General features: G+C 48.3%; 1 protein-coding gene across 11 annotated transcripts in view; it reads left to right on the forward strand.

The window, feature by feature from the left end:
- ABLIM1 (actin binding LIM protein 1) overlaps positions 1-8314 on the forward strand; it is a 282459-nt gene extending 274145 nt beyond the window's left edge. For 10 of the 11 annotated variants that reach the window (XM_074373568.1, XM_074373565.1, XM_074373566.1 and 7 more), the window contains one exon: positions 211-1063. In XM_074373568.1, coding sequence (XP_074229669.1) covers positions 211-326 — 116 coding nt within the window. In that variant the 3' untranslated portion in view covers positions 327-1063. Of the gene's footprint in view, positions 1-210; positions 1124-2034; positions 2116-3193 lie in introns of those variants that run through there. The other variant, XM_045506537.2, reaches the window with a different exon arrangement.
- Positions 8315-9961: the final 1647 nt, after the last annotated feature.

Raw genomic sequence — 9961 nt, forward strand, 5'->3', positions numbered from 1 at the left:
AGTGTTTAAACTGATCCCTGAAACCAGGGCAGGCATTTCCTGGCTTCAGGGAGGCTGACGGGCAATGTGTGCAGAGACCTGGAGCAGGGACAGAGCGCGGTTCGTCGGGGAATGTTTGGGGGATTGCAGTAGGATGTGGTCTCTGTTCATGTCTCCATGTTTTTCTCTGGTCTTGCCTGTCTGATATTTTCCTTTTTCTTTCCTTCCCAGACTACCAGGTATGGAGCACTGTCTCTCTTGACTTGGCCACACCAGCAAAACAGCCGTGTTCCAATCCAGACACGTGCTGCTGCTCCCGGGAAGGGTTTCTGTCGAGAGGATCTTGATTCGGGTTGATCCGTCTAATCATTAGTCCACAGATGTGAAGAGTCGTGAGCAGCAGGCATGCCTGGTGCCCAGGTCAGGCTGGTCCTGCAGGCCTGGGGGACACGGCGTGAGCCAGGTCAGGTGTCGGAGACGCTCTTGCACTGGCCTTGGAGAGTCCTCTCTGTGAGGAAGTGGGCCAGCATCAAGGGTCCACACACATACAGTTGTTTCCTCTTGGTTACAACCACTCAGCCCTCGAGGTCCTCCCTGCTGTGTGGTCACAAATGAAAAGAAACCCCTGTCTTAGCCAATGGGAAAGAGCTGCTGTGGTACTATTCCTTTTTTCCTAGAACCTTAATCTTGTAAAATTATGTTGGAGAATAAGAAAAGGGGGGGAAATGCCAAGAAAACTAAGATTAAAATTAAAAAACAATCATAGACTTGGTGATTGTTTAATGTACTATATACTTTCGTGCCTGGAGCCTAAATTCAGGGATTGGTCAATAGTTATTAAGCCGGGATCTTTCTCTAACTGTATTTTACAAAAGCAGTATTCCCAGTATCCCTGCTTTTATTCAGCAAGGAGCTCGTTTTGAAAACTCCATGGTCATTAAGATGACACGTCTGTAAAGTGACAGTGAGGATTTGAGACACAAACAGGGAGGTTGGGGAGCCCCCGGAGCTCTCCCTCAGCTCCCCACACTGTCCTGTACGCCTCCTGAAACTGGCTTTTCTGTTGCAGACCCTCCCGGATGGCCACATGCCTGCAATGAGAATGGACCGGGGGGTCTCCATGCCCAACATGTTGGAACCAAAGGCAAGTGTGGCTCTTCCTCTCTTTCTTCTCACCTGGGGACGAAACTGGGACATAACCCTAAAGAGATCTGATTTCCTCTCTTTTTCATCACTGTCGCTGTTGAGGACCACTTGGCTCCAGGCCAGTGCCTTAGGCAAGCCGTGTCACAAAGCATCTTTCCATTCTGCTGGTTTTGTCAGACCAGGTCAGCAGGTTTAAGCCCTCCCTGGCTGTGGTGCTGGGTGTTCGTACTGAAGCACCAGCATTTGTCTCCTGTGACCTCAGGGTTAACTCAGCCCCTGCCACGACACGGCAAAGGCTGCCCAGTGCTTCATGGAGCAGCTGTAGACCACTCCAGGGAGGGTGACCAGCTGTCCCAGCTTGCCTGTGACTTTCTCAGTTTTAGCACTGAAAGTCTTGCATCCTAGGAACCACCTCAGTCCTGGGCAAACTGGGATGGTTGGTCACCCCAGCTCCAGAACATCCTGTGACTCCAGAGGTATCCAAAGGCAGTGCTCCCTGGTGACCATAACTGGGACTTACGTCATCCACCAGAACACTACTTCTGGGGCTGCCTGGCTCCCTGGGCTCTTAAACTGGTCATGGAACAGGATTGTTGAGCCCTGCAAAGGTGTTCTGCCATATAAAACGTGTACCTGTACATCCAGTTCTCTTCTAATTTTACTTTCATCCCCAATATATACTAAGTTGTATTCTTTCACTCAACGAAGCCCTCTAAAAGCACAGCTGGGAATGTGCAGGACTCTGCCCCTGTCCACGGGAAAAGTGAGTGAGGAACACCCATGACTCAGGTCCTCTAATTATTGTATCTTAGAAGCACTATCTTAAGCTCCCTAGACTTTAGGTAGTTTCTGCTTATTAATGAAATAGATGGCAGTTTTCTAAAAGAGGTGTTTTTCTTTTCTTCTTAGATATTTCCATATGAAATGCTGATGGTGACCAACAGAGGGCGTAACAAAATCCTAAGAGACGTGGACAGAACCAGGCTGGAGGTAAAAAAAAAAAATTCTGTCCTTTCTTGAGCATTTCCCCCAACTTTCCCTAAGAAGTGTTCCAGTTAAGGAAAAAAAATAAAAAGGATCTACTTCATATTGTAGGTAGAACTAAGCTAACTTTGGAGGAAAACCCAAATTTATATTTAGGAGATCAGCATAAAATATAGGTGGCAAGATCCAGAAGAAAAACCCAGGAGATACAGTATGATTTTAGTCATTTTCTTTGGAAATTTGATGTTGCCGAAATTTATGGCTCGTGATGTAGAATGGAGTTTCCATCCCTCTTCAGATACCCCCAGATCCTTATCTTTCCCTCGAGTCAGGGTGGAGTTTACTGAGAGAGGGGAGGGGACGCTCGGTGAAGAGGTGTGCCCTGGACAGGTTTCCACATTCCGTGCTGAAGGGTTACCTGGGCCCACATACCCAAGGCCTCCTTAGACATGGAAGACTGATCTTTGTACTTTTCCGCCTGAATGATTTTAATTAAGAAAAACTCTGGCTGCCAGTCTCATAAGGGATCATTACTTTTCCCTGACAAAAGGGAGTACGTTTATACAGGAAGTCAGTCTGGAGCAGAGAATAAATGCTCCACTATCCTAAGGGAACTTTTCTAAGAGGGACAACAGATTGAAGTTCTCCTCAGTAGACCGAGCAGCCACCTGCCCTCCTGTCGCTGAGCCAGGAGAAAGCCCCGGGGCTCCCAAAGGACCACTCTGCAAGTGTCTCTCTGGCTTTCTGGTCCATTTTCCCTGCATCTTCTCAGCATCCCAAGAACCTGAAGTGGAGTCAGCTCCGGCATAACGAGTCACCTCCCCACTCCCCATCGCCACTCAGTGTTGTTATGATAATCCGTGATACTCCACCAGCTCTTTTGTTGGGTGGGCAGGGCGCCTCACCTGGCCCGACCAGGTAAGGAACCACTGGGCCCAGTGCCTGCTAAGAAGCCTCAGAGGTAAACTCCTCTTCCGTCACTCTGCCTGGCCCTGCACAGTGATCACTTGCACACTGGAGAGCAACTCTCAAGGCCGTCCACGAGGCCGTCAGCACTGACCAGTGTTCTTTTCTCTCACCGCAGCGCCACTTAGCCCCTGAAGTGTTCCGGGAAATCTTTGGGATGTCCATACAGGAGTTTGACAAGTTACCTCTTTGGAGACGCAATGACATGAAGAAAAAAGCAAAACTCTTCTAAGTCCCACATGGAGACTGCAATTAGAAAAGGACTGACAATGGCGGCGACACGTAGGCTGTTGTTTTAAGGCCCAAACTTGATTGGAGAACTTGCAAACTACTGTCCCTCGGCAACAACAAAAAGGGAAAATCCGAGTAAAACACCCATGAGCCAAATGGCGGGCCAACCCACGGCAACACCTACCCAGAAGCAACGGGGTCGAGATGCCTGTGTTCCCTCACTCGACAGTAGCGTTCACGTGTGACCTTCTTACATCACCTGATGTACACGACAGGAGCTCCTTCTTTTGTCTTCCTTCAGCTGTTGTCCAACCGTAGTGCTGACTGTGTGGATAAGAGCCAGCAAGTGCCCTTAGGATGGCGCATGGGAAAAAAAGCAGTTGTAATAATTCCAAAGTCTGAATACATTTATTCTGTAGCACCGAGGCTGAGAAGGAAGAGCCAGAGGGACAGATCGTGGGGGAGCAGCCTTTGCACACGCCTTTCCTCACTGGCCTCAGGCAGCTCTGCCTGTGCTTTAGCAGGATGGAAATCCGAGTCGGGGACCCTGGCCGCTCTGTCTGAGTGGGTTGAATAGCCGCCAAAGTCATTTTTAATAAGCTCCTCGTTCCCTACTGTTTGCTAAGGGCTGATGGGCAAATGGCTTAGCTGTTATCGAAAAAAAAAATTAAGAGAAGGAGAAGAAAAGGAATGAATGAAAATTCTCCCTTCACTCTTTCCTAGTTCAGAACGTGTGCTTCATTCTTCCTCCCCAGCAAGGTCAGGAGCCGTCTAACCCCTTCCCCTTTTACAGAGAAAGGAAAGGGGGAAATTGTCTCCAGGTTGGCCCCATTGTATGCTGTTAGATGAGTTTTGCCCAAGGGCCAGAGCAGTCTTGGCAAAAAAACCCCCAAAAGTTCCATGTCCTCCCAACGCAAGCTCTCCCGCCCAGCATCCTCTGCTCTGCCCGGCTTCCTCTAGATCAGATCAGGCCCTCACTGATTCGGGGTTTTTTAAGGTCTTTTCAGTGCTAGGCTAAGGGAAGATACGTTTTCCTCTTTGAAATTGCTGCAACTCCAAGGTAGATTGCCTCAAACTGATTTAATTTGGCCTTTTCGGCTTTCTCTCCTGGCTGTGTTGACTTCCTGGTGTGTCTGCGTGCGTGCGTGCGTGTGTGTGTGTGTGTGTGTGTGTGTGTGTGTGTTGACTCACCCAGGGCAGTTTGAAGAATCTGCACGTGCTCATAAATTTCACCCCTGCTTTGAATGTTTGTCCCATTCTGCTTCTAAGAGACATTTGCACAGGTGCACGAGACAAAGATCAGCAGTGAGGCTAAGTGCATCCCTGACACTGCGTCCCTCGTGGGAAGGTGTTGGTGGTTAGAAGCCAGCGTATTCCACGAGAGATGGAGCTCAAGTGAGCGTCAGACTGAAGACCGCAGACCTAGGGTCAGGCTGTGTGTGGACCTCAGAGCATCTCACCAGAGTCTTTAAACTTAGCAACACAAGATTCACACTGGAGCCAAAACTTGCACGTAAGACTGCACCATGGTTCCTGAAAGCCTCTGGCTGTGACTCAAAACAGGTCATGAGTCACACGTAGGAGGTTGTCACAGTTATTCTCCTGCTTTGGGGGTCTGCTTAAGAATTTAAACTCCGTTTGAAGCCAAAGGAGAAAACATAGGAGATTGTCACATTTATGTGTGTGCTCTGGGGGAAGGGGTCAGCTTAAGAATTTAAACTCCGTTTTAAAGCCAAAGGAGAAAAGTTTGGATTCACCTGCCTACACACTAGTGACAAAAGCTCAGAAATTCTTCCTGTTGGCACCAAGCGTTAGAATTGGTTAGTAGCTGACACTCGTGGCAAAAAGCAAGCAGAATAGCCTGGGCTCGTGCCGCAGACCTGACTAGTGACGCACTCCAGGGACGGGGCGCTGCGTGAGCACTGCAATTGCTGTATAGTATTCTGTGCTCTCCCTGAAGGCATCTAAACTCGCCTGTCCTTTCAGGGCTAGGCACTGAATGTTTGAGGACTGTTCTCACAAGTTGTGTGTGTGTGTGTGTGTGTGTGTTGGACCTACTAACGTGCTTAGCAAACGGCTCTGACGAGGTGGACGTGAGGAGACCAGCTCCTCCCTGGCGTGAAGCCAGCAGCCGCAGTTTTGCGTCTTGCTTCATTGAGTCCTTCCACTGTCCCGTCTTCGCTCTGACCTTCATGCATCGGCAGCCTGAGCACAACGCCTGTGGGTCCTAATCGTTGTTTCCCTCTGGCAAAGTGTGAGTGTGTGTGTTGACTCACCCAGGGCAGTTTGGAGAATCTGCATATTCCGGTATATTCCCAGTTTTTCCCTGCCACACTCAAAAACAAGGATGGCCCTGTGGATCCTAGGGCTCAATTGGAGGAGAGGGTTTTTTTCATTATGGAGATAATAAAGGACCCTCAGTGTTTTTCACTGGCCATTGAGTTATAACCTATGTACTTGCGGATCAAATGCCAGTGGCATAAAAATTGCCATGATTGTTAAAGAACTGAGCCCTAAATTTGTCCCCACTAATGACTCTACTTTTCCTGTAACTTCTGAGTTTAGTTCTGCATCCACCTTGGGAGGATAAAAGCTTCTTTCCAGATCAAGTGTATTAGCTAATTTAAACCTTGCAAAATGCATTGCCAGTGAATGCCAGTAGCCTCCTGGCTACAAGCACAACAGAACTATGCTCTGAGGAGGGGGGCACTGGAAACCATCATGCAGAGTGGGCTCCCCTCCACTCCCCCCCCAGCGGAAGACCCCAGCTGGAGGCATGGGTCACGAAACAACCTGGTTCTCCCAACTGCCAAATCGAATAAATGAGCTGCAACGCCCCATCTGTTTTGTTGAACTGGGCTCAGCATGCTTGTCCCCAAAATGTCCAGGTCACTGCACAGGAAATCAGTGTTCCCTGCTTGAACCCCTCCCTGCATTAAAAAATTCCGGTTAACACAGTCAAGTTAATGAGGGTTGTTTACTGCAGGAAAGGAAGTGTCCACATGGCAGGCTTCCGCGGTGCAGACAGAAAGGGCTACATTTTTGAGCACTGGGCTTGTGGTTCTTGAAGCACACGGATGGCATGAAGCGGCCTCTACAACAACAGGGAAGTCAGTGCTTCCTTTAAAGTTCCTTCCAGAAAAGCCAGGATACCATTTAGCCTTCTGGTGTGATTGACATTGGGACATACAGAACATCTGGAACCTTGTACAGCTAGCTAGGCATCTCTATTTTGGTTTGGGCTTATTAGGAAATGTTCTTAATGTGACTTCTTCCATAACAAAAGATAAACTACCTGTTCTCTGACATCTCGAACAGAAAAACTAGAGTCAGTGGGTAATAAGGTGCAAAAAGCAAATGGGTAGTGTCTCTCATGTCCTCTGGTCTCCTCGCTTCTCCCAATTCTGTTGTTTCCGAGCTGAGTGTCCTCTTCCGAGGTGAGGCTGGAACGTATCTCTTTCCACCTCTCACCCTCTCCATCTGGTGATGACAGTCCACTTTATTTGGAGAAGTCTTGCTGGAAACGTTTATAAAACTTTTCACTTAATTTCTTTAACGCAAACACCTTTTTTTAAAGAATGGTTTCTCAGATGATTATATAAAATAGATATGCTTTTGCAAGTTTAATAATTCAAACGAACACTTTTGACTAGGTAGGTCTTTCTAAAAACTCTTTGAAGCAGATGTGGTGTCAGTGTTGTCCTGTGTGCCGAAGGGGCAGGCGGCCTTCCAGGCTGGGGGTCCCAGAGCCCCCTTCTGCCTGTTCAGAAAGGCAGCAGGACGATCAGCCCTCTGTGTCCTCTGAAGCCAGCTTGGTCTTTGCAAACTGCCTCTTCTGTATTTCCAGTCACTGTTTAAGCTGCACTCCCTAGGCCAGCCTGGATTTTATTTGACTTTAAAAATTATTTTCTTTTGATAAACCGAGTGTTTATCAGGATGCCCTAAAGCTCACTCATTAGGACTCCCTTTTGAAGAATGTTCTGTTCAGAAGAAGAGATTATTTCAGGCTCGAGATTTGTAACGACACCACCTTCGAGTGGCGATGTGCATGAAGGGGACTACCCGACTACGTTGTAAGGAGAGAAAGAGAAACTTTTACTTTGGCATTAAAAAAAAAAAAAAATCACTGTCTTTCTATTTGCTGCCCAGGAAACAGCAGGGAGATGGTGACTGACACGCTTTGCATATGGATCTTTGTGTTTTCCATTGGGGCAAGTTTCACTGACAACAAACTCAAAAGGAAAGGGGGAGGTGGTCAGTTTAAGCTGAAAGAAACTTCCTAAACAATTCATGTGTATGCAGCAGAATTAGACAAATCCAACCTTTTCTGATGCTTAGTATAACTGAGTGGTGATTGTTATCATTAAATAAAATAAAAATTCCTCCCCAAAGTGTCTCTCCCAAGAGTGATAATGCCATGAGTCACTTTTGGAGCCAGTTCAACAAAGGTAGAGGAGACCGACTGTATACATGAACATGTGGAAAGGCAGTGAGCCACATGGTGATTGTACACGTGTATGTTTCTTTACCCCACTTAAAAAAAGACAAATGTCCACGGGATTGTTGTTCTTTGGGGGTGTTAATTACAGACCCATCAAGTCATAACGTGTGTGGTTTCTGTGAGTTGCAGACAATCCTACATTGAAGCTTTTGCAGTTCTTTTATTTTTCAGTTGGGTTTAATGAAATTTTTTTTTTCAAGTGTTGGAAGGCAGGCTGTTCTTCCTGCCTTCCTTCCCCTTCCAGAGTTATGAAAGCAAATATTTGGAAGAAATGTTGAAAAGCTGTATCGTGTCCCCCGTGAAAGCGAGTGGGTGTCCGTCGGCATCCTGAGTGCCATGTGCCAGTGTGCAGAGGTTGGGGTGGCCTTTGGGCCCGCGTTGCTGTGCTTTTGACGCCCGACCTGCTCCATGCTCCTGTTGAAATCAGCACTTGCCACCCCTCTGCCGCTGTCCTGCGTCACTGTTGTCCCCACTACTCGGTGAATAAAGTGTGTGCTTTATTCGTAACCGCCTTCACACCTTGTTTCCTTTCTTGTTCTCCTGCTCCTTTTAAAGGTCTATCTCATTTGAAAAAGTGCCAGCCCAACTTCCAAAGACCAAAACAAAACCAGAATCCAAAGCCCTGGGAATGCATTATTCTCACGTAGGAAGGCGGGTTAGAGGGGGAAATGCATGAAATAGCAGTGGTAACCTCCAGGACTGTTTGTCCAAATAATCCAGACAATATCGACCAAGTCAACTGAAAAAAAATTCAACAGAGCTGTTGCACTGTGCTGGTCGAGCCGGTGTTTGATTTTGTTTGTAACCCAGAGCAGTAACGGCCTCATCACTTAGGCAAGGCTGGGGATTTGAGATTTGAGGACAAGAGCTTCTGAACCACCATGAGTTGGGCTGTTTTACTAAGAAACTAAAATGCAAGGGGAGGAAAACATCTTTCAAATCTTTGACTCCACTGCATCATCAACCAAAGATAATCTGGATTTCAATTTACTTGTTATCTTCACTGCCATGGTTTTGGGCTTGCTTGCCAGAAAACACAGGGATATATTTAGACTCACGATGGACTCTCTGTAGACATCCTACTATGTGTCTACCAAACCTGGTGTCAGTCTGCTTGGGCTGCTGAAACAGACCACCAGAGACTAGGTGGCTTGAACAGCAGTTACTTCTTACAGTTCTGGAGACTAGTAGTCCAAGATCAAGGTGCTGGCAGATTCAGGGTCTGGTGAGGCCCCTGTTGGGTTTGCAGACAGGCAGGCATCTTCTCCATTGTGTCCTCACATGGTGGAAAGCAGGGAGGAAGGAAGCTCTCTCAGGTCTCTTTTTCTAAGGAAACTAATTCCATCATGAGGGCTCCACCCTCATTATCTAATTACCTCTCAAAGGTCCTGCTTCCTAATATGATGCCCTCGGGTGTTAGGATTTCAATATGTGAATTTCAGGAGGGCACAAACATGCATTCATAACGCCAGCCCATAATGCCTGTCCAGGGGCCAGGCGCACTAGCATTCACGTGGACCTTCTCCTAGAAACTGGAAACAGGTTATTCTCAAGGCAGTTGGCAGGTGAGTTCACTACTGCGGAAAATGGGTCAGGAGGCCCCAGCTCGAGGCCTGTGTTCTGCTCACCATTGCTGCCACCCACACCAGCATCACCACCCTGGTCACAATTCCCACAGCCCGCGTTGATCTTCAGTCGAGATCATATTGAGTGCTCTGTGCCATTTGCTGTGTTAATCACCATTTCATCGGAAGTTGACTCGCCGCCTCCCTCAGGTGGTTAACCCTCGCACACCCACTGCGGATCTCACAGCCAGCGCTGGGAATCCGAGGCCCTTCCGGACTGGCCCTGGCCCCGCCTCGGCCCAGACTGGCCCCGCCCCCAGGGCGGGCCCTGGCCCCGCCCACCGCGCGGCCTCCCGCCCACAATGCGCCACCTGCGGATCTCACCCTCTGGTCTCTCCCAAAGCGCTGAGTTCCTTGAGCACCCCGTGCCCTCTCCCGCCTGTGCAGCTTTGCCAGTGGCATCTCTTCGGTACAACGTCCAAGCCTTCCTGGAGGTGGAAAGAGGAGAGGATCTGGCCCCCTGGAAAGAAGGTAATGGCGGCATTGACTATTTGGAATCAGTTGCCCGTAGCTCTTTGAAGTTACCGTG

This window comes from Camelus bactrianus, chromosome 11 (genome assembly GCF_048773025.1).
Source record: "Camelus bactrianus isolate YW-2024 breed Bactrian camel chromosome 11, ASM4877302v1, whole genome shotgun sequence".
NCBI lineage: Eukaryota > Metazoa > Chordata > Mammalia > Artiodactyla > Camelidae > Camelus > Camelus bactrianus.